The sequence below is a fragment of the Hippopotamus amphibius genome, chromosome 7 (genome assembly GCF_030028045.1).
Source record: "Hippopotamus amphibius kiboko isolate mHipAmp2 chromosome 7, mHipAmp2.hap2, whole genome shotgun sequence".
Taxonomy (NCBI): Eukaryota; Metazoa; Chordata; class Mammalia; order Artiodactyla; family Hippopotamidae; genus Hippopotamus; species Hippopotamus amphibius.
In genome coordinates, this window is record NC_080192.1 from 80,212,781 (window position 1) to 80,237,034 (window position 24,254).

The window sequence follows — 24,254 nt, forward strand, 5'->3', positions numbered from 1 at the left end:
CTTGAATGGGTATCAAGTAAGACTCATGTTTTGAGGAGGTTAAATATTTAAAAGAAGGAAACAAAAAGTAGACCATATTCTTTCATCCTAATCCAGAAAATAATATATTTTTGAGGCTTTTCTTTTCATTACTCCACTTTGGGGATGATTATTTGGAATAACTTGTACAAGATCTGGGAGCTGCTATATAAAGTGCTATTTTTATGTCATAGTGTATGCTACATAAAAGTACTTTTTTCTACTTTAAATAGTTTACATATAGTTTATATTCTTGATCTTTTAAATACACTTACGAATGTCTAGGTTATAAACCTGAACTGTACTCGTTGTTATGTTAGATCAGTAATCCCACTAATTTATATCCCAAAAATATCCTAAAAGAATTAAGAAATTAATTACAACTTCAGTTATATCCAAGAGAGGTCTTCATGGTTCTTTATAGCTGTGATTTATATATCTTCAAAGAGAGTCTTAAGTGTCTTTGGGGTTGTAATGGTCATTCTGGATTAAGAGGAGCTTGTTCAGACACTTAAGACTTTGGGCCAGTACTGTCAATGACCTCATACCATTCTGTCTTCTTTCCACTTCTGTGGATTACCCAACAGCAATACTGATGATTCTGGCCAGCTCCTGATACTCCTCTCCACAGTCAGGGGAAGGTCAGCTATTTTTTGATCCCCATGGGAGAGAGGCAGCTCCTCAATCAGTATCCTAAAATAGTTAGCCATTCTCAGCTGCCGGGCTGGAGTCCCTCCAGGGCAGAGCAAAGGCAATGCAAACCCACTGGCTGGGTGTGCGTGGGAAGCCACCAAAGCAAGAGCTAGGAGACGCTGCTCAAGAAGATTCTGCCTACTCAAAAATCTTTATTCTTTTTTGTTGAGGATCTAGGTGTCTGCTGTTTTTTATTTTCTTATTTTTTTTAAAGGGAAACCAGTGAATTGAAAATGAGGCTTAATATCGCCATCTTCTTTGGGGCTCTCTTTGGTGCTTTGGGGGTTTTACTCTTTTTGGTGGCTTTTGGATCAGATTATTGGCTTCTTGCAACTGAAGTGGGGAAGTGTTCAGGTGAACAGAATGTGCGTTTCTTCTTCAAAATATTATTGTACTTGGTAGTAACGAGGATAGCCTTATGTATCCTCTTGAAATTCGAAAATGGTAGTGGAATGTCTATTTCTTCATAGAAGAGGTGTAGAAAGCTACTGATCATCATTATTTGGGAAAAAATACATTGCTTAAAAAATTTCCTGGAGGTGATTATTTGGATTATGTTCTTTGTGTTGATGGCAAGTTGCTTCATTTGTGTTCTATGCAGATAGAAAACGTCACTTTCCACCATGAAGGATTCTTTTGGAGATGTTGGTTTAATGGGATTGTGGAAGAGAATGATTCCAATATCTGGCAGTTCTGGTACAGTAAGTGCAATTCAGCTTTATTTTCGCCCCGGCTTTAAAATAAATACAAACGAACAGTTTATTTTTTGGTGCAGTTGTAGAATCTCAGTAGGATATCTTCCAAAGGTTCATAAAGTGGTTCGTTTTCAGTAAGTAGAGATGCCTATAGGAATAATTATTTAATTTCTAATTTAAAATTGGAGTCTGAATATTTATGGCAAAATTGAATGATCTGCTGTTTCCTTGCTCATATTTAAAATACACCAACCTTAACAAACAAAACAGGTATTATGTGTAGTATTTTTTTTCAAGTGTCTATTATTGCTACATTGCAAATAAATGTTTTTATTTTTTTGGCTATAAACCCTTGAGATCCCAAATTTAAAAATCCAGAATTAGAGATGTATTATTTTATATTAAGAGCTTCAAAGTTTAAAAAAATCTTTCTTTGTAAAGAAACAATTATCAGCAGTGGCAGATGAAAGCTTGCTCTATTTGGGCTTAAACCAAGTTTGCGGGCAATATCAAGAAATGCTTTGCTTTTGATGTTTTCATTCTCTCATAGAAACTTTAAAGTTCTTTTTTGAAGTAGAATGGCTCCTTAAAAATATGATGCATTCTTTCAACTGTATTTCCTATATTGTGTTAATTTTTGAAAATTAATTCATTGAAAATAGCTAGCCTTTATCTTATTGCAACCAGCAATGAAAGAACTGTTTATTATCTTCAAACTTATTGTGGGTTGAAATTATTAGTCTTCTTATCAAAATACTCCTGTGATAAATCAAAGTATGGTATTTAAACAATAGTCAAGATCATGGAATATATCATAAAAATATGAGATCATAGAAGACAAGTCAATGGCAAATTGGCATATGTAAAAGGAACAAAGTAATCATGATACAGCATTTTGAGAGAAATATTTTGTAGATTGTCATTTGGGGGAAGAGAATAAGCGTGTGATCTGCCAATGAAAATTATTTAGACTTTAGTAAAGTGCAGTAAGTCAGACTTTGCAAGAGGAAGAGTTTGCCAAGACCTGCGAAAAGAATATTTTACTTCTTAAAGGTATATGATGAAATCTTCAAGATTTCAAACAACATTAAAGTTCTTTCTTGTGATTTCTTCAAATGCTAAAACTGTACTTGAATTATTAACTTGTATGGTCTATCATTTACATCTTTTTCTTAAAAATAGAATATAGAAGAAATTTTCTATTAATTAGAACCAATTGAGGTGAAATCTAAATTTATTAGATTTTTAAACAGCTATTTTTTTAAGCTCTTTATTGGAATTTAATTGCTTTACACTCTTGTACCAGCTTTTGAGGTACACCAAAGTGAATCACCTGTATTTATACACCTATCCCCACATCCCCTCCCTCCTGCGACTCCCTCCCACTCTCCCTGTCCTGGCCCTCTAAGGCATCACGCATCATCGAGTTGATCTCCCTTTGTTATACAGCAACTTCCCACTAGCTATCTATTTTACAGTTGGTAGTGTAAATATGTCTATGCTGCTCTCTCACTTCGTCCCAGCTTCCCCTTCGCCCCCCGCCCCCCCAACCCCGTGTCCTCTAGTCCATTCTCTGCATCTGCATCCTTATTCTTGCCCTGTCACTGGGTTCATCAGTACCATTTTTTTTTTTTTTTAGATTCCGTATATATGAGTTAGCATACAGTATTTGTTTTTCTCTTTCTGGCTTACTTCACTATGTATGACAGACTCTAGGTCTATCCACCTCATGACATATAGTGCGATTTCGTTCCTTTTTATGGCTGAGTAATATTCCATTGTATATATGTGCCACATCTTCTTTATCCCTTCACCTGTTGATGGGCATTTATGTTGCTTCCATGTCCTGGCTATTGTAAATAGTGCTGCAGTGAACATTGTGGTACATGTTTCTTTTTGGATTATGGCTTTCTCTGGGTATATGCCCAGTAGATAAACAGCTATTTTTTGAATACCCACTATATGATAGGCATTACATTAGGAACTGGAGAATATGATTGTGAAAATGAATGAAATCTGGTACTTTCAATTTTAGGGTGATATTAAGGGCATTCTCTCCACTGAATTAGGTCATGAGCTAGATGTTTTAAATGAATCCATTTTCCAGATCTCCTTTGCTTTACCATATGAGGTTTTTAAGGAAGTTTCCCCGCTTATTCAATAATTCTCTGAATTTGTTGATCTAACCTATAGTTTTACCTTGCTTGTGTACCCCCAGATGCTGTGTTTCTCTTCTGTTAGCAACAAGTCTTCACTCAGCTTCTCAGTAACAAATACCTTTGTCCTGCTTTGCTTCCTAGCCAATCAGCCTCCATGGAAGAACTGCACCCATGCTTACCTGTCACCATACCCCTTCACGCGAGGCGAGCACAACTCAACCTCCTATGACTCTGCCGTTAGTAAGTACCACTGTCCTCAGAAGGCCTCTGAGAGGGGCCCGTCTTTCTGAAAGATGCCCACCACAACATTTTTGTGGGCAATTAAAAAATAATTTAGCGTTTATAATTTCAACATGTTTTTGATATCAGTCTGTTATATATAAAATAATAAGATGCCATTTTTAAAACACCATTTATAATCTTAATAAAATAGAAATTTGGTCTAAAATTAAAGCCATTGAAATTTGCTTGCTGCTTATAAAGATAAATTTTTTAAAAGTGTGTTTTCTGATATGAAAGTAATGGTGTTCATCTGGAAGAAACGCTCCTTAAGATGTAAAACTAGTCTTACAAAGGAAAATATTGTAATATACACTGATTTAAAAACATTTTTTTTGCAATTGTTGCACATAAGAATATGGTTATGCTACTGTATTTCTACAAAATGACTGAACTTTGTTGTATGTGATATCCCATAGAAGAAGGAGAGTCAGATGTCATTAACTGGGAGTCATGATTACATAACTTCTTTCATGTTTTCATACTATTTTTTCTATACAAAGTATATAAACTAAGTTTCTAGAGAAAGTACACAATATATAGTACACAAATCTAATTTTAGAAAGTACAAAAGCTTAACATGTCAACTTTATTCTCAGCTAGTTTCATGAAGTTTTTAATAAAGAGTGTTTATCCAAACTTTAAAACTAAGGGTTGGTACAGACTTTACCAAGGTCATAAACAGAGCCAAAAAATATCTTTTTTTCAAAGAAAGTACTTAATATATTTAGCATTCTGAATGAATGTATATTAGTCAGGATTCTCCAGAGAATCAATTATATATGGGTGTCTGTGTGTGTGTGTGTGTGTGTGTGTGTGTGTGTGTATGTAAACAGAGAAAGAGATTGAGGTTGGTTGGTTGATCGACTGATTGAGGGAGGGATTTTAGGAAATTGCCTCATGCTATTGTGAAGGCTGGCATGTCTGAAATCTGTGGGGCAAGCCTGCAGCTGGAGATTCAGATAAGAATTGATGTTGTGGTCTTGACTCTGAACCCTGGAAACTCCAGTAGAATTTCTATGGTGCAATCTTGGGGAAAGTTCCTTCTTCTTCAGGAAACCTGTCTTTGTTCTTAAGTCCTTCAACTGATTGAATGAGGCTCACCTCCTCATTCTGGAGGATAATCTACTTTACTTATAGTCTGCTGATTGTAAATGCTGATGATATTTAAAAAAATACCTTTACAGCAGTGTCTAGACTATTGTTTGATCAAGCAACTAGGCACCGTAGTCTAAGTTGACACATAAAATTAACCATCACAGAACTTAATGAAGTTTTACATCATTCATCCATTTTTTTCATCTTTATGTAAAATATGTATTTCCGTACATTATAATTTTGTTTTGAGTTTGCCAAAGGATGTAGCATCTGCTTATATCGCATCATTAACATGACATTTTATGGAGTGGGTGTGGGTCTGGTTAGGAAAAGTGTTGCGGACGCAGCTGTGCTTGTCCACCAGGCTTGTGTGTGCTCAGAGGGACTGTGGCTGTTGGCCTTGAAAACGTGTGCAGCAGAGATGCTCTATCCCATTAAAAACCGCATGAGGCGTCTCATTCACACTGCCAGACCCTCTTACAGCATATGTGTTGCAGACCCTCTCACTGATGAGAGAAGAGATGGCACAGGAAAGAGCAAGATAAACCATTTTATTATATATTGCAAATAGTTACCCAAAAGTTGTTACAAAAAGTTATGAAAATGGCACCCCTTCATTGTCATTCTTTCTGGAACATTAGGTGTTTGCGTAAATATTAGTATTGCTGTTACTGATACTCATATGTTGAGGTCCTGGGATTGGTAGGTATTGTAAGCACCATATATTTAAAAATGAATCTACATATTTGAGAAGTTTTCCCCTCAAGGAGACAGTGGAGAACTTGAAAAACAAGGTAACATTATCTGTGCATAATAATTATGATGGAGAAGGATAGTAAATGCATGTCAGAAAAATTACACTGCAATTACATTCAGAATTATTATGTGGCATTACATATAATTACTGTGTCATTTTTTGGATCTAGTAATAAAACCATATTCCATTTTTTTTTAATTGTCAAACTCCTCTTTGGCATACATATTGTAACTCCTTATTCACTTTAAGCAACTTTATCAAATACTCTACGTAAAAATGATTGAGGTGGGAAGAGGTATGTCCTATAACAGAAATAATACATGCAAGTTTTGTTTTTCTTCAGAATACTGTACAATGATATGTGACATATTGGGGTGATTATTTTATTGTTTCCTTTATCCAAGAGAAGGACATAGATTTCGTCAAAAAGATTCCACCTGATTGAAAGTGTGTGTTTCCTAGCTAATGAGGAAACATAGACTTCACTAGACTTCAGAACTATTCTTTGGCTTTCTAGCTTCATAATTATCAGGCATTATACATTTGCCAACTTATCTTAGGAAAATTCAAAGTGTTGTTTGTGAAATCTGATGTATCATGGCCTGGCAAATTATTGGTAAAATGTCTTTGTATTCTCCTGAATTTTTGCAATTACAGTTAGCCAATATTGAAATCAGTGAAAATGATACAGTGGTGGATGTTTTTTTGGAAATACTATTTTAGAATTATTGGATATTACTGATGAAATTATTCTTTTTCATGATGAGTAGGCTTAGGATCAGAGAAACCATGTGATTCTGTCTTCACGCAGCTGATCACTGGCAGAACTAATGCAAAGGTCCAAGTCTTTGGGTTTTGCCTATTGATAATCTTATAAACTACAGTGAATAAAAAGGCTAATCTTAGTTCTTGGTATTAAATCTTTTTAAGTCTTTTAGTTGGACCTGAATAAAAGAACAAAGTAAACTTATGTTGGCTTTTTCTACCTTTCTGTCTGATCCTGACTTGTGTATACAATCTGGTCTAATTCAGTGTATCCTTTATTTTTGTTTTAATCTCAAATGCATATTCTAGAATCCAGTTATGGTTCAAATCTAGTTATTTGGATGGTTGCCCAAGCTTAGAGGGTGTCATCTAATTCTCAGAATTGTTTTCTGAGCTAAGACTGTATACTTCAGAGTCCATTAAACAATTTCATTACCTTTTGATATGTCAGAATTTAGATTTTCTTGTTTGTTTCATGCTTAAATTCTGTCGTAGTTCATTAATTTGGTAACATTTGGTGATGATGTACTGAACATAGATTAATTTTCAAGGTAACTCAACCCTTGAGTAAATCAGTCATTTCTTTTTGGTGTCCCCATAGCCTTTGACCAGACCCATCAGAGTGCTTCTTGTACTTAACTGTAATTGTTTGTTTACTTGCTTTCTTCATTATTTATTGCAACTCACCAAAGGCATAGAATGTAACCTACTCATGTTTATATCACCAGAACTTAGTATAGTCCCTGGTACTTAGGAGATGCTTAAATATTTGTGTGGAATGACAATGCAAAAATTACAGTTTGTATTTTCAGCAATAAATTATTCCAAGTGAAAAATTTTCAAAACTAAATTTCATACTTGGGTTTTTTCTGAAGCAGAATATATATTGAACATAATTTCACCTTTTGCTGATGAGCTGAAACAAACACACACACATAGGCCAGCGGCATAACCTTCTTTGAGCTTCTCTTGCCCAGGGCCCAGGGATCTGCCATCCCATCTCCCCAAGTGCTCTTTCCCTCTTGCCAACCCCTCCTCCCTTGTTTCCCTAAGAAAGTAGGTTTATCTGCCTGGCTGGTTCAGACTTCAGTTTCCTGAAAAGCTGCCTGTGCTGGCCCCCTACCACCACTAATACTTGGACTAGACCAGGTTCTCCTTTATAAAACCCATGCTTTAATCTGATAATTTGTAGCAAAAATTTTACTTATTTACTTGCATAATTATTTTGTTCATGTATTCCTTCCCAATTTAACTCTAAGCTCCACCGCTGTAATGTTTTTCTTTTTTTTAAGCTCTTTATTGGAGTATAATTGCTTTACACTGTTGTGCCAGTTTCTGCTGTACAACAAAGTGAATCAGCTATATTTATACATATATCCCCATATTGCCTCCCTCCTGTGACTCCTTCCCATCCTCCCTATCCCACCCCTCTAAGTCCTTACCAATCATCGAGTTGATCTCCCTGTATTACGCAGCAGCTTCCCACTGTAACGTCTTTTATGTTTGACTCACCGTTGCATCCACTGTACACTGAATATTTTTTGTAGAATTAATATTTCTTGAGTCTCCACTAACTAAGACTGTACTGTGGTACTGGTACTGGTGCCCTAAATAACTATTGATGTGTGTAGGAATTTTTTACACCTTTACTAAATGCACCTTAGTTATTCTGAACAATTTTTTTTATACCTTTTGTAATTTTTTAGGTCTTCAGCATTGTTTTCATGTGTCAGCTGTCCTTTGCTTTTATTGTCAATATTTATTTATCTACTGTTCTTTTCTGGTCTGTTCATCCTTCACTCATAAAAATTGTAGGGTGACATGAATGATGTAAAACTAGAAGCAGGAAAGCAGCTAGGCAAGATATTAGTCAGCAGCACATCAAGCTGGAAGTAGCAGAAAACAAACAGCAGCTAAAACATAAGGGGTGTTTTTCTCCCCCAATAAGAAGTTTAGAAGCAGCTGCTATAATGATGCTGTCAGGCACCCAGCCCCTTTCTTTTTTTTTTTTTTTTTTTTTTTTATTATTATTATTTTATTTTATTTTTTTTGGGGGTACACCAGGTTCAATCAACTGTTTTTATACACATATCCCCATATTCCCTCCCTTCCTTGATGCCCCCCCCTCGATTCCCCCCCACCCTCCCTGCCCCAGTCCTCTAAGGCATCTTCCATCCTCGAGTTGGACTCCCTTTGTTATACAACAACTTCCCACTGACTATTTTACAGTTGGTAGTATATATATGTCTGTACTACTCTCCCGCTTCTTCTCAGTTTCCCCTTCACCCCCCGCCCCCTCCCATACCTCGAGTTCTCCAGTCCATTCCCTGTATCTGCTTCCCTGTTCTTGTCACTGAGTTCATCAGTACCATTTTTAGATTCCGTATATGTGAGTTAGCATACAATATTTGTCTTTCTCTTTCTGACTTATTTCACTCTGTATGACAGATTGTAGTTCTATCCACCTCATTACATATAGCTCCATCTCATCCCTTTTTATAGCTGAGTAATATTCCATTGTATATATATGCCACATCTTCTGTATCCATTCATTTGTTGATGGGCATTTAGGTTGCTTCCATGTCCTGGCTATTGTAAAGAGTGCTGCAATAAACATTATGGTACAAGTTTCTTTTGGGATTATGGTTTTCTTTGGGTATATGCCCAGGAGTGGGATTACTGGATCATATGGTAGTTCTATTTGTAGTTTTTTAAGGAACCTCCAAATTGTTTTCCATAGTGGCTGTACCAACTTACAGTCCCACCAACAGTGCAGGAGAGTTCCCTTTTCTCCACACCCTCTCCAACATTTGTTGTTTCCAGACTTTGTGATGATGGCCATTCTGATCGGTGTGAGGTGATACCTCATTGTGGCTTTGACTTGCATTTCTCTGATGATGAGTGATGTTGAGCATCTTTTCATGTGTTTGTTGGCCATCTGTATGTCTTCTTTGGAGAAATGTCTATTTAGGTCTTCTGCCCATTTGTGGATTGGGTTATTTGCTTTTTTGGTATGAAGCTGCATGAGCTGCTTGTATATTTTGGAGGTTAATCCTTTGTCCGTTGTTTCATAGGCAATTATTTTTTCCCATTCTGAGGGTTGCCTTTTAGTCTTGTTTATGGTTTCTTTTGCTGTGCAAAAGCTTTTAAGTTTCATGAGGTCCCATTCGTTTATTCTTGATTTTATTTCCATGATTCTAGGAGGTGGGTCTAAAAGGATGTTGCTTTGATGTATGTCAAAGAGTGTTCTGCCTATGTTTTCCTCTAGGAGTTTGATAGTGTCTGGCCTTATATGTAGGTCTTTAATCCATTTGGAGTTTATTTTTGTGTATGGTGTTAGGAAGTGTTCTAATTTCATTCTTTTACATGTTGCTGTCCAATTTTCCCAGCACCACTTATTGAAGAGGCTGTCTTTTTTCCATTGTATACTCGTGCCTCCTTTGTCAAAGATAAGGTGCCCATATGTGTTTGGGCTTACTTCTGAGTTCTCTATTCTGTTCCATTGATCTTCCTTTCTATTTTTGTGCCAGTACCATACTGTCTTGATCACTATGGCCTTGTAGTATAGTTTGAAGTCAGGAAGCCTGATTCCACCAACTCCATTTTTCCTTCTCAAGATTGCTTTGGCTATTCGGGGTCTTTTGCGTTTCCATACAAATCGTAAGATTTCTTGCTCTAGTTCTGTGAAAAATGCCATTGGTAATCTGATCGGGATTGCATTAAATCTGTAAATTGCTTTGGGTAGTACAGTCATTTTCACGATGTTGATTCTTCCAATCCAGGAACATGGTATATCCCTCCATCTGTTTATGTCATCTTTGATTTCTTTCATCAATGTCTTAAAGTTTTCTGCATACAGATCTTTTGCCTCCTTAGGCAGGTTTATTCCTAGGTATTTTATTCTTTTGGTTGCAATGGTGAATGGGAGAGTTTCCTTAATTTCTCTTTCTGCTCTTCCGTTGTTAGTGTATAGGAATGCAAGAGATTTCTGTGCATTAATTTTGTATCCTGCTACTTTACTAAACTCATCAATGAGTGCTAGCAGTTTTCTGGTAGAGTCTTTAGGGTTTTCTATATATAGTATCATGTCATCTGCAAAGAGTGATAATTTTACTTCTTCTTTTCCAATTTGGATTCCTTTAATTTCTTTTTCTTCTCTGATTGCTGTGGCTAACACTTCCAAAACTATGTTGAATAACAGTGGTGAGAGTGGACACCCTTGTCTTGTTCCTGTTCTTAGAGGGAATTCTTCCAGTTTTTCTCCATTGAGAACAATGTTGGCTTTTGGTTTGTCATATATGGCTTTTATTATGTTGAGGTAATTTCCTTCTATGCCCATTTTCTGGAGAGCTTTTATCATAAATGGATGTTGAACTTTGTCAAAAGCTTTTTCTGCATCTATTGAAATGATCATATGGTTTTTATCCTTCAATTTGTTGATACGATGTATCACGTTGATTGATTTGCGTATATTGAAGAATCCTTGCATCCCAGGGATAAACCCCACTTGATCGTGGTGTATGATTTTTTTAATGTGCTGTTGCAGTCTGTTAGCTAGTATTTTGTTGAGGATTTTTGCATCTATATTCATCAGTGATATTGGTCTGTAGTTTTCTTTTTTTGTGACATCTTTGCCTGGTTTTGGTATCAGGGTGATGGTAGCCTCATAGAATGAGTTTGGGAGTGCTCCGCCTTCTGCAATATTTTGGAAGAGTTTGAGAAGGATAGGTGTTAACTCTTCTCGAAATGTTTGATAGAATTCGCCTGTGAATCCATCTGGTCCTGGGCTTTTGTGTGTTGGGAGATTTTTAATCACTGCCTCAATTTCTGTACTTGTGATTGGTCTGTTCATGGTTTCTATTTCTTCCTGGTTCAGTCTTGGAAGATTGTATTTTTCTAAGAATGTATCCATTTCTTCCAGGTTATCCAATTGATTGGCATATAGTTGCTTGTAGTAGTCTCTCATGATGTTTTGTATTTCTGAGGTGTCCGTTGTGACTTCTCCTTTTTCATTTCTAATTCTGTTGATTTGCATCTTCTCCCTTTTTTTCTTGATGAGTCTGGCTAATGGTTTATCAATTTTGTTAATCTTCTCAAAGAACCAGCTTTTAGTTTTATTTATTTTTCTTATGGTTTCTTTCCGTTCTTTTTCATTTATTTCTGCTCTGATCTTTACGATTTCTTTCCTTCTGCTCACTTTGGGGTTTCTTTGTTCTTCTTTCTCTAGTTGTTTGAGGTGTAAGGTTAGGTTGTTTATTCGATCATTTTCTTGTTTCTTAAGGTAGGACTGTATTGCTATAAACTTCCCTCTTAGAACTGCTTTTGCTGCGTCCCATAGGTTTTGGGTTGTTGTGTTTTCGTTGTCATTTGTTTCTAGATACTTTTTGATTTCCTCTTTGATTTCTGTAGTGATTCCTTGGTTGTTTAATAGTGAATTGTTTAGCCTCCATGTGTTTGTATTTTTTGCAGTTTTTTTCCTGTAATTGATATCTAGTCTCATGGCGTTGTGGTCTGAGAAGATGCTTGATATGATTTCAATTTTCTTGAATTTGCTGAGGTTTGATTTGTGACCCAAGATGTGATCTATCCTGGAAAATGTTCCGTGTGCACTTGAGAAGAAAGTGTATTCTGTCGTTTTTGGATGGAATGTCCTATAAATATCAATGAAGTCGAGCTGGTCTAATGTGTCATTTAAAGCTTGTGTGTCTTTATTTATTTTCTGTTTGGATGATCTGTCCATTGATGTAAGTGGGGTGTTCAAGTCTCCCACTATAATTGTGTTACTGTCGATGTCCCCTTTTATAGCTGTTAGCATTTGCCTTATGTATTGAGGTGCTCCTATATTGGGGGCATAGATATTTACCATTGTGATATGTTCTTCTTGGATGGATCCCTTGATCATTATGTAGTGCCCTTCCTTGTCTCTTTTAATAGTCTTTACTTTCAAGTCTAATTTGTCTGATATGAGTATTGCTACTCCAGCTTTCTTTTGACTTCCATTTGCATGGAATATCTTTTTCCATCCCTTCACTTTCAGTCTATATGTATCCCTTGGTCTGAAGTGGGTTTCTTGTAGGCAGCATATAGAAGGGTCTTGTTTTTGTATCCATTCAGCCAGTCTGTGTCTTTTGGTTGGAGCATTTAATCCATTTACATTTAAAGTGATTATTGACATGTGTGTTCCAATTACCATTTTCTGAATTGTTTTGGGTTTGTATTTGTAGGTGTTTTCCTTTTCTTGTGTTTCCTACTTAGAGAAGTTCCTTTAGCACTTGTTGTAAGGCTGGTTTGGTGGTGCTGAATTCTCTTAACTTTTGCTTGTCTGGAAAGCTTTTGATTTCTCCCTCAAATCTGAATGAGATTCTTGCTGGGTAAAGTATTCTTGGCTGTAGGTTTCTCTCTTTCAGGACTTTCAGTATATCCTGCCATTCCCTTCTGGCCTGCAGAGTTTCTGTAGAAAGGTCAGCTGTTATCCTGATGGGTTTTCCCTTATATGTTGTTTGTTGCTTTTCTCTTGCTGCTTTTAATATTTTTTCTTTGTGTTGAATTGTCGTTAGTTTGATTAATATGTGTCTTGGTGTATTTCTCCTTGGGTTTATTCTGTATGGGACTCTCTGTGCTTCTTGGACTTGGTTCATTATTTCCTTTCCCATGTTGGGGAAGTTTTCCACTAGAACCTCTTCAAATATTTTCTCAGACCCTTTCTTGTTTTCTTCTTCTTCTGGGATGCCTATAATTCGAATGTTGGTACGTTTAAGGTTATCACTGAGGTCTCTGAGGCTGTCTTCTAGTCTTTTTATTTTTTTATCTTTTTCCTGCTCTGTGGTGTTTATTTCTTCCATTCTATCTTCCAACTCACTTATTCGTTCTTCTGCCTCAGTCATTCTGCTGGTTAGAGCATCTAGAGTATTTTTAATTTCAGTTATTTTGTTATCCATTGCTGTTTGTTTTTCTGAGTTCTTATGAACTGTTTCTTGTACTTTCTCTAATTTGTTATCGAGATTTTGTATCATTTTTACTATCATTACTCTAAATTCTTTTTCAGGCATTTTTCCTATTTCCTCCTCATTTATTTGGTCTTGTGGGTTTTTTTCCTGCTCCTTTGCCTGCATGGGGTTTCTTTGTTTCCTCATGGTTGTCCAAGCTTTTGGGGTTGCTTGTCCTGGTGATAGAGGTGTTTATAGAAGACTGTCCAAGCCTCAGACTAATGTCCAAGTATTGGATTAGACGAATATTAAGTCTAGGAAACACATACATGTATAAGACACACAATTATTGAATCCGTTAGGACATAAGGCTCTAGAAAGACCTGACAGAACCCCAGTGTGCTATCAGATATTCAGAGAGAAACCCAGCAGAAACTGACAACTGAAACAGAACAAATCAGAGACAAAAGCAAAAGCAAACAAACAACAAATAACACCCTACACATACAAACATCAATCCAGGGAGATTTTGTAAGCTAGGATCAAATATAGAAATGAGCTGGAGTACCACCAGAGAGAATGGAGATTCTCAGAATGTAATTAGACAACTGTACTAAGAACTAAGATAAAGACAAAAGCCTAATATTAATACCAAGGCAGTGCATCATCTGGAGAATAGAGCAAGGAGTCTGAGCAGACCGATAGTGTTGCTTATAAGTATGTTAAGATAAAATACACTTAAAATGGCTGGAAGAAAGGGGAACAGAAGAGCGTAATGTGGTTGGAAATATGCAAAGAAAAAGAAAGGAATAGAAGTGTATAAAAGAGAGGGATGAAAGGAAAGTATGAAAGATATTTTGTCCGTACTACCAAAAACTTAGCTAGATATAGAAGTATTTTAAAAGGCAAAAAAAAAAAAAAAAAAAAAAAAAGAGTAAAAAATATCCTTATAAAATTATGTTGTAAAACTTGTAGATCCCTTAGGGCTAAGATCGTATTTAATAAATCAAAAAAAAAAAAAAAAAAAAAAAAGAGAAAGAAAAAAAAAAAAAAAATCCAGAACTGATCCCCGAATGGACCAGTTCAATAGGTATTGATACTACTATTTCTGTTTCCTTAGCGTCTCAGCTGTAAGTGTCCTTTTCCTTGCCTTGGGTTTTTTTTTTTTTTTTTTGCGTTATTCTGTGACCAGCAGAGGTTCCTTTACTGTTTGTCTGTAAGCCTCGGTGTGTGGGGAGGGAGAGGGTGCAATAGTGGCTCCTTCTCCTGGGAGGGAGTGAGCAGTGGCGCACTGTTGCTTCAGTCAGGCTTGGAGGTGCCTGTTGCAGAGGGCGCTGGTGGCTCAGGCGTACACAGAAAGTCTTAGAGTTGGGCCTCTCTCGGGGTTTTTTCTTTTTGATGCTGGTTTTTTTTTTTTTTTTTCCTCTCGGCAGCCTCCCTGCTGCTGGCGTTGCAAGGAGTTTTAATCTAGCCCCGCCCGAGCGCCTGAGGGTGCTTGTTATCCCTGAGCGCCTTATGTGGCCCCGCAGGGCGTCTCTCCGCTGCCTGTTGCAGAGGCGCAGAAAGAGAGAGAGAGGCTATGCGCGCGGCTCCTCCCCCCCGCCCGGGAGCCTGCAGCCTCCAGCCGCCATCATGGCCGGGCAGCTCTCAGGGATCGGCACTCCTCTCCGCGGACCTCCTCCCTCCTGTCCTCTCGGTCCATCACCCTACCGGCAACAATGTTTCTCCCCCTGAACCAGCTCTCCGGTTCCCACGCTCCCGCTCCTGGACCCTCCGTTCAGCCGCGGATCGATGTCTGGGTCCGGGAACGCTGAGCTGCGCTGCGGACCCTCCGTATGTTTCTCACTCCCTCCCGTCTGCCACAGCTCCGCCGCTTCACCCTCTTTGAGCCCTCGTAGATGCCTCCCTACCGGCTATGTCAGGTTCTCCGCAGCCCTTTCCGGTGTCCGAGGCCGTCTGCTGGTGTTCAGCTGGTTCTCTGTGGGAATGACTGTGTCCTTCCGTGCATTCCCAATGCATCTGTGGAGAGGGATGCACTCCACGTCTCTCTACTTCGCCGCCATCTTTTTCTTCTCCAGCCCCTTTCAACCTTTTCTTCCACCATCCTTCGCAGGTGGGCAGCCCCTGTCATGTTCTTCCATCTTCAGAAGAGCAGATGTGTCCCTAGAATTCTCCAGTAGATTTCTGCCAATGCCTTCTTCATTGGAACGTGTCACAAGGCTGTGTTGGGCTGAGACATGGAGTTGTTTGCTTTCTAGCCTCTGTGGTAGAGGTAGAGAAGGGAAAGGGCTGCGAGTGTTGATGAAACAATCTAGAGGCGCCTCCTCAGGGGACCACATCATAATCCTGCCTGGAAGTTATCAGGGCAAGACATGGTGGGGGGGCAGCAAAGGTGAAAAAGGGGTGATAGATATGATATTTAAAGAGTTAATATGTAAAACTTGGTAGCCAAACAAAAGAAAGCAGGAGGAACCTAGGACAATGAAGAAATTGCCTTTTGAACAAGATGTAAGTCAATTTAAACAACATACACTTAAGGTAATATGGTCACTTTCCTCCAGACAATAAATATTATTTTAGTGTATTTCTTTCCAGTTCTTTTAATATGCATATTGTACATTGTTTTAGTCATTATAAATACAAATATCTCACTTTTCTATTTTTAAGTTAGCACATATTTCTCCTTTTTTGTGACTAATGTTTCTCAAATTTTAAATGTTGGTTGCTACCTCCACATTAAAAATAATTTTTTGTGAGTAACATTTGTCATAATTTATGTTAGTTCTTCAGATTATATTTACAGAAATGTGAATGGTGGTGAATCAAAAGATAGGAATAAAATTGCATTATTGTTATTGTGCCAAGGTACCAAATTGCTTACCAACCAGTACTGAACTGTGAGGTATTTCAAGAAAATTTGGTAGGGAGGACAGAAATATGAGAATCAGGAGGAGGAGGCATGTTTTGAAGTGGAGGATGGGGCTTTAGTTTGGGTTTAGACACATTAAATTTGGGTTGATGGTGGAATACCAGTTTGAAAAAAATCAGCAAGTAGCTTGATGTGCAGAACTGACTATTAATTTATGACATTAATTAGTGTAAGAGATAATGATCAGGAATTGCAGAGATGATTTTTGATATCAGATATAATCTTTAAGAAAAAAATGTCATAGGAAAGAAGATGGTAAAATATCAATAATACTTATGAGTTGGAAAGAGGCAAGGACAGTCCAGAAAGGAGAAAGATAAAGAAGTACTGAGAAGCAAGCCGATGGGGGGGCTGGTGTGTTGTCAGAGGGGCCTGCACAGGTGAGAGTCTTGGAAGGACGTGGTGGTCCTCATTGCAGGTGTAGAGTGAATGAGAATGAGGAGGGGGCAGAAAGGAATCAGATAATACACTGATAATGCAGAAGTTCTGGTGGCCCCTGGTAGCTCCCTCCCCACCAAGGGCCCATAAAGAGGCCCATAAAGGCAGCTCCTTTGAAATATAAACCCACAGGCCCTGCTGGTTTGGCCTGAGACTTTCAGACCTTCTGCTCTATGTCCCACTTCTGTGCACGACCCATCCCCTTGGGTGGAGCCTGAGGGCCCTGCTCTCTTTTCATGGCAACACCTTTCCTCCTCCATTTTTCTGTGCATTCTGTCACCTGATCCTCTTGAGAACCAAGCCCTACCCCAGGCTTCTTCCTCCTCTTCTCCCAAGAGAGGTCAGAAAGCAGTGATCCTCCTAAAGGGGCAGAGCCATAGAATGATGGGAACGTGAAACCTCACACCGGTGTCCAGGGGGCGGTAGTGAGGAAGTGGCCACCTTTCCAGTTAGCCAACACTTGGCCTTGAAATAGCAACCAAAAGAGCACAGCCTTACAAAGAGTACCAAGTCCTCACAAAACAATCCCATGCTTTACTCTGCAAGGCAAAATAAACGATAAAAATGAATGACCTTGTATGCAACAGCTTTAAATGGCAAAGAAGTGAATTAAGATTTGAGTCGAGTTAATATAAATTCTTAAGTAATTGAGGAGACACATCAACATGTCATAGGAATCTAATCTCATTGGGATGCCCTGCCCCCCAACTCTACTTGCAAATCAATCATGCTAGTGTAGCTGGATCTTATTTACCGTGTGTGTGTGTACGTGTGTGTGTGTGTTCGTATATGTTGATTCTGTACATTGTCATATATTTACCAAATAGTTTTAAATACTTCTGCTGTGCTTTATGTTTAGGAAAAAAAAAAAAGCATACTCTGAAAAGTTTAATGGCAGATACACTTCAGTCTTTTTTTTTGGTCACAAATGTCAAGAACCCAGATACTTGGAAATACTTTAACATCCACTTAATTTCCTACTGTTCATTCAGCCATTTGGGATCATGCAGCCATGACCACAGACACAGAGTATGGGGTTGTACTTCCTGGTTGCTGGCTGACTTTTCATCTGTGGGCCCAGCGTGGGCTCCCTTGTATTCAGGTTAAAGTTCTGCTCACAGGGCAGCTTGCTCAGTCTTCACGGGTTGCAGCTCCTGAGGGTACAGTTGGCTTTTCAGTTCCAGGGCCCAGCATCAAACCTGTAATTAAAAATCACTTTTTCAAAGAGTGCTACTTTTCATTCTCTACAACTTACTCATGGGCATCTAAGGATTGGTTGGCAGTTTATGTAACATCCCTCCAATAGTGGGAGCGATTGCTTTCTGTAAACAAGACTGTTTGGTTATTTACAACAGTGTGGCTTGGCTTCCCTTCACAGAGGACAGGCTGCAGCCTGGACAGAGGCTTCTGGTAACATCTGTGAAGCTTTCAGCCACACTCAGAAGTAGAAATCCCCTCTAATGATAGGGCACCTCCTGGTGCTCTAGACCAAGATTTCCCAGCCTTGGCATGTTGACATTTGGGGCCAGATGACTGTTGTGGGAGGGACCGTCCTGTGCGTCGTAGGATGTTTAGCAGCATCCTTGGCCTCCACCCACTAGATGCCGGTGACACCCCTCAGTGTGACCATCAAAAATGTCTTCAAACACTGCCAAATATCCTGGGGTATCCGGATCGGCACAAAATCACCTCTGATGAGGACCACTGGGACGTTTTAGACCTTTATCCCCAACACTTCTGACCCAGGGCCCAAGCTCCTCTTCAGAATTATACTCCTTATCCACACTCTGTGCCCAACACATAAATAATGGTTAGTTTCCTTCTGCCTTCTTTTACTTTGAATGTTTAAACCAAAAAGGAGCAAGGAGACCATCTTGGTCTTGATTATCTTTAAACATCATCACTTCTGCCTCAAGCTTCAGATCTTTTATTAGAAGACAGTATTAACTAGATTTGATGAAAAAAATTATTGAGTGTCTGCTGTATGTTGGGTACTGTTCTGTGTGCTCCAGAGTCAGCCCTAAATTCTTGCCCTCGTAGGGCTTTCATTGTGGTAAGAGGCAGAAAAGAAACAAAATAAACTGGTCACAAACTTGGAGAGAAATAAACGAAGGAGTGTGTGTGGAGGGGACTTCAGTATTATATAGGGTGATGGGGAGGCCTCATAGAGAAGGTCACGTCTGTTTTGAGTTGACAGCCCTGGGTTGAATGGGGCTCTGCCACCCAGCTAAGCTGCACAGTTTCCTGATTCCTCTTTTGGGAACTAGATAGGTGCTGTTCAGAGTACTTAGCACAGAAACTGGCTCTTGGTGAGGGTGCTATGGGCTTTCAGTCATTGTGTCTGTGTTCACTATCTGGAACCATGACTTCCCATCTCTAATCTCCCCTCAAATTCACTGCACTCATTTGTGAAAGGAAGATAAGCTTAGTATCAACCTCATACAGTTGTTAAAATGAAAAGAGAATAATACAAATGCTTAGTATAGTGATTGCCATCTAGTTGGTATTCAATAAATGTCAGTTATTCTTAGGATGCTGTACCAACTTAGAGCACCAAAAATAAGTCATCCTCAAGGCACATCAGTTCATCCTAGCTTCTCCCTAGTGAAATGCTCCGTCTCTGAGTGTGTGTGTGTGTTGTGTGTGTGGCGGGGGGGGGGGGGAGGTGTATGGCCACGTCAAGCATTTGGCACAGTTTCTGGCAAAGAGTAAGGGCTTTATAAATAATGCTCACAGCTATTATCATGATCTACATCATCCTAGTACATGATAGTTAATATTACGGTCCATACTGGCGAAGATTTGCTATATTGATAATACTGATTAAAATTTTAAAATTTACTTAACAAATACTGGGTGCTATTCACTGTTCTAGGTTCTGGGGAACAGCAGTCAACAAAATAGTTGGAAATCCCTGCCCTCTGGGGGCTGCCATTTTAGTGAGTGGTGGCAGAAGAAGCAACATAAAATAAGCCAATTGTATAGTACATTGGAAGATAGGTGTCTAGAGAAACATAAAACATGGAAGGAGGCTGGAGACTGAGGGGCCTGGAGTGGCTGAGGTGGGGGAGCTCTATTAACGTGAGGTGCCTGTTAAATAAGGTCTTTGGACCTTTTTTTTTTTTTAAGTTGAGTTGTTTGTTTTCTTATTGCTGAGTTTTTACAGTTCATTGTATACTTTGGATCAATGTTTTATCAGATGTGTCTTTTGCAAATATTTTCTTACAGGCTGTAGTTTGTCTTTTCATTCTCTTCACATTATCTTTTGCAGAGTAGAAGTTTTTAATTTTAATGAAGTCCAGCTTATCAATTATTTCTTTCATGGATTGTTCCTTTGGTGTTGTATCTAAAAATTCATCACCATACCCAAGGACATCTAAAAAGTCCATCACACCCAAGGTTTTCCCTATATTATCTTTTAAGGATTTTATAGTTTTACATTTTACTTTTAGGCCTGTGATCCATTTTTTAAATAAATTTATTTATTTATTTTTGGCTGCGTTGAGTCTTCATTGCTGTGTTGGGTCTTTGGTGCTGCGTGCGGGCTTTCTCTAGTTGTGGCGAGTGGGGTTACTCTTTGTTGAGGTGCGTGGGCTTCTCAGTGCAGTGGCTCCTCTTGTTGCAGAGCACAGGCTCTAGGTGCATGGGCTTCAGTAGCTGTGGCACTCAGGCTCAGTAGTTGTGGTGCACGGGCTTAGTTGCTCCGCAGCATGTGGGATCCTCCCTGCCCAGGATTGAACCTGTGTTCCCTGCATTAGCAGGCAGGTTCTTAACCACTGCCCCACCAGGGAATTCCCCCATGATCCATTTTTCATTAATTTTTGTGAAGGCTATAAGGTCTGTATCTAGATTGATTTTTTTTTTTTTTTGCATGATATCTGCTTGTTTCAGCAGCATTTTCTTTGCTCTATTTTATTGTCTTTACTCCTTTGTCAAACAGCAGTTGATTATATTTTTGTGGATCTGTTTCTGACCTCTCTGTTCTGTACCATTGATCCTTATATGTCTACTTGTTTGCCACTACCACACTGTCTTGACTGCTTTAGCTTTATGGTAAGATTTGAAGCCAGGTAGTGTCAGTACTCCTACTGTGATTTCTTCTTCAATATTGTGTTAGCTATTCTGGGTCTTTTGCTTCTCCATATAAATTTTAGAATCAATTTGTTTATATCTACAAAATAACTTGCTAGGATTTTGATTGGAATTGCATTGAATGTATAGATCAGTTAAGAAGAACTGACAGCTTGACAAGATTGAGTCTTACTATTCTGGACCTGGAACATCTCTCCATTTATTTAATTCATTTTTGTTCTTCAGAGTTATTGTTTTCCTCATATAAATCTTATACATATTTTGTTAGATTTATACCTAAATATTTCTTTTGGGGGGCTCTAATGTAAATGGCATTTGTTTTTAATTTCAGATTCCACTTGTTTATTGCTGTATAGAGGAAATCAATTGACATATATTAACCTTGTATCCTACAACCTTGTTATAATCACTCATTAGTTCCAGGAGTTCCTTTATGGATTCTTTCAGATTTTTTTCATAGACGATCATGTCATCTACAAACAAAGACAGCTTTATTTCTTCCTTTTCAATATATATAACTTTTATTTCCTTTTCTTATCTAATTGCATAATTAGGATTTCCAGTGTGGTTGAAAAGGAGTTGTGAGAGGGGACATCCTTGTCTTATTTCTGAAGTTAGTGGGAAAATTTCAAGTTTCTCACCGTTAAGAACATTAGCTATAGGGTTTTTGTAAATATGCATTATCCACCTGAGGAATTTCCCCTTTATTCCTAGTTTACTGAGAGTTTTTATCATGAATAGATGTTGGATTTTTTCAAATGTGTGTTCTGCATCTACTGATAAAATCATGTGATTTTTCTTTTTTAGCCTATTGATGTGATGGATTGCATTAACTGATTTTTGTATGTTGAAGCAGCCTTGCATACCTGGGATAAATTTTACTTGGTCATAGTGTATAATTCTTTTTATACATTGTTGGATTCAATATTTTGTTGATCATTTCTGCTCTGTGTTCATGAGGGATATTGATTGGAGTTTTCTTTCCTTGTAATGTCTGGTTTTGATATTAGGATAACACTGGCCTTGTAGAATGAGTTAGGAAGTGTGACCTCTGCTTCTTTTCCTCTGGGATATTGTAGAGAATTTGTAAATTTCTTCTTGTTTGTTAGAAATTAACAGTAAACCCATCAGGGCTTAGTGCTTTCTGTTTAGGAAGTTTATTAATTACTGATTCAATTTCTGTAACGAATATAGGTCTATTCAGATTGTTTCTTCTTGTTTGAGTTTTAGCAGATTGTGTCTTTCAAGAAATTTCAACTACATTATCAAATTTTGGGGCATAGAGTTGTTCATAGTATTCCTTTATTACCTCTTTAATGTTCAGAGGATCTGTAGTGATGTCCCCTCTTTCGTTTCTGATATTAGCAATCTGTGTCCTCTCTCTTTTTTCCTTAGACAGCATGGCTAAAGACATTAATTTTATTGATCTTTTTAAAGAACCATCTTTTGGTTTTGTTGATTTTCTCTTGATTTTCTATTTTCAAATTTTTGATTTCTGTTCTAATTCGTATTATTTCTTTGCTTCTGTTTACTTTGAATTTAATTTGCTCTGCTTTTTCTAGTTTCTTAAGGTAGAAACTTAAATTATTGGTTTAGCTCTTTCTTCTCTTCTAATATAGGAATTCAATGCTATAAATTTCCCTCTAAGCACTGCTTTTCCTGCAACCCATGCATTTTGGTAAATTGTGTTTTCATTTTCATTTAGTTGAAATTATGTTTAAAATTTTTTTTGAGATTTCTTCTTTCATCCAAGGGTCATTTAGAAGTGTGTTTTGTAATTGCCACATATTTGGGGATTTTTATTTCTAATTTAACTCTATTATGGTCTGAGAGCAGACTTTGATTTCTATCCTTTTAAATTTGTTAAGATATGTTTTATGGCCCAGAATGTGGTCTATCTTAGTGAATATTTCATATGAGCTTAAAAAAAATGTGTATTCTGCTTTTGTTGGGTGAAGTAATCTATAGATATTTATTACAGTTGTCCCTGGGTATCTGCTGGGGATTGGTTCCAAGATCTGCCAGGTATACCAAAACCCATGCATGCTCAAGTCCCACAGTCAGCCCTCTGTACCTGCAGAATATGCATCTGTGGATTCAACCAACTGTGGACCACGCACTTAATCCATGATCCAAGGTTAGATGAATCCATGGATGTCGACCTGATGGCTCTGGAAGGACCAGTGTATGTTTATTGAAAAAAATTCCACAAATTAATGGACCCATGCACTTCAAACCCATGTTGTTCCAGGGTCCAAACTGTATAGACAGTTGATTGATGGTGTTGTTGAATCTAGCTGTCCTTACTGATTTTCTGCCTGATGGATCTGTCCATTCTGATGGGGGTGTTGAAGTCTCCCACTGTAATAATGGATTTATCTGCTTCTCCTTTCAGTTTTATCAGTTTTTGCCTCACATAGTTTGATACTCTGTTGTTAACTACATACACATTAAGGCAAAGTGGACTTTTAATTAATATATTTATACAATTTATACTTAATGTTATTATTGATGTGTTGGGCCTTAACCCTACCATTGTAATTTTTGTTTTCTATTTGTTCTCTTTGTTTTTCATTTCTCTTTTCCTTATCCTGCCTTTCTATGGGTTACTTGGATTTTTAAAAATTTAATTCCATTTGATTTATCTCAAGTGTTTTAGAGCATATCTCTACTCTCTACACCATTCCACTGTCTAGATCATCCACTCTGTTTTTATTTTGGACTACTATATTTCTAAAATTTCCTTTCAGTTTGTCTTTATATTTTTTCTTTATTTGCCAGTTACTTTGGGTCAAGTATATACATATTTACAACTTGATTCATTTTTATCATGACTCACTCAAAGTTCTTCTTAGATAATTCTAACATCTCTACTCTGTATTGGCATCTATTGAGTGATCTTTTTCATTGAAGTTGAGATTTTTCTGGTTCTTGGTATGACTTGTCATTTTTAAAAATTAAAACAAGGAATTTGGATGTATTATGTTATGAGACTCTAGAGTTTCTGTTTTGGTAGGCTTTTTGATACTGCTCCTGCAGAAGGGGTGAGCATTGCCTCAATAAAATCAGGTGGGGTGGAATTCCAGGTCCCCCATTTAGTCTGTGTTGACTAAAGGAGAACACTCCTTGGTACTGCTGGGTAGTAGCGAAAGTTCTGGCTTCCCACTATGCTTCCTTTGATACCATCCTGACCAGGAGGGGCAGGATCAAATCATTACAACTTTAACCATGGTTGCCATTGACATGTTGGCCTCATTACTACTGGGTGGTGGTGAAAGTCCTGAACCTCCACTAGTCCTCCTCAGATATCACCCCAGGGGAGGGGATGTCTAATTTCCACTTTGTAGGGGTAGAAGTCCAGGGTCCCCACTTGGTCTCCATGGTCACTGTGAATGGTGGCCTCAT

General features: G+C 38.0%; 1 protein-coding gene across 1 annotated transcript in view; it reads left to right on the forward strand.

Annotated features, from left to right (window-relative positions):
• The first annotated feature begins 732 nt into the window (after positions 1-732).
• Positions 733-24,254, forward strand: part of TMEM182 (transmembrane protein 182) — a 63,382-nt gene continuing 39,860 nt past the window's right edge. Inside the window, exons 1-3 of the mRNA XM_057743710.1 lie at positions 733-1,076; positions 1,313-1,412; positions 3,707-3,805. Of these exons, the coding sequence (XP_057599693.1) occupies positions 945-1,076; positions 1,313-1,412; positions 3,707-3,805 (331 nt within the window). The 5' untranslated portion in view covers positions 733-944. The remainder of the gene's footprint in view (positions 1,077-1,312; positions 1,413-3,706; positions 3,806-24,254) is intronic.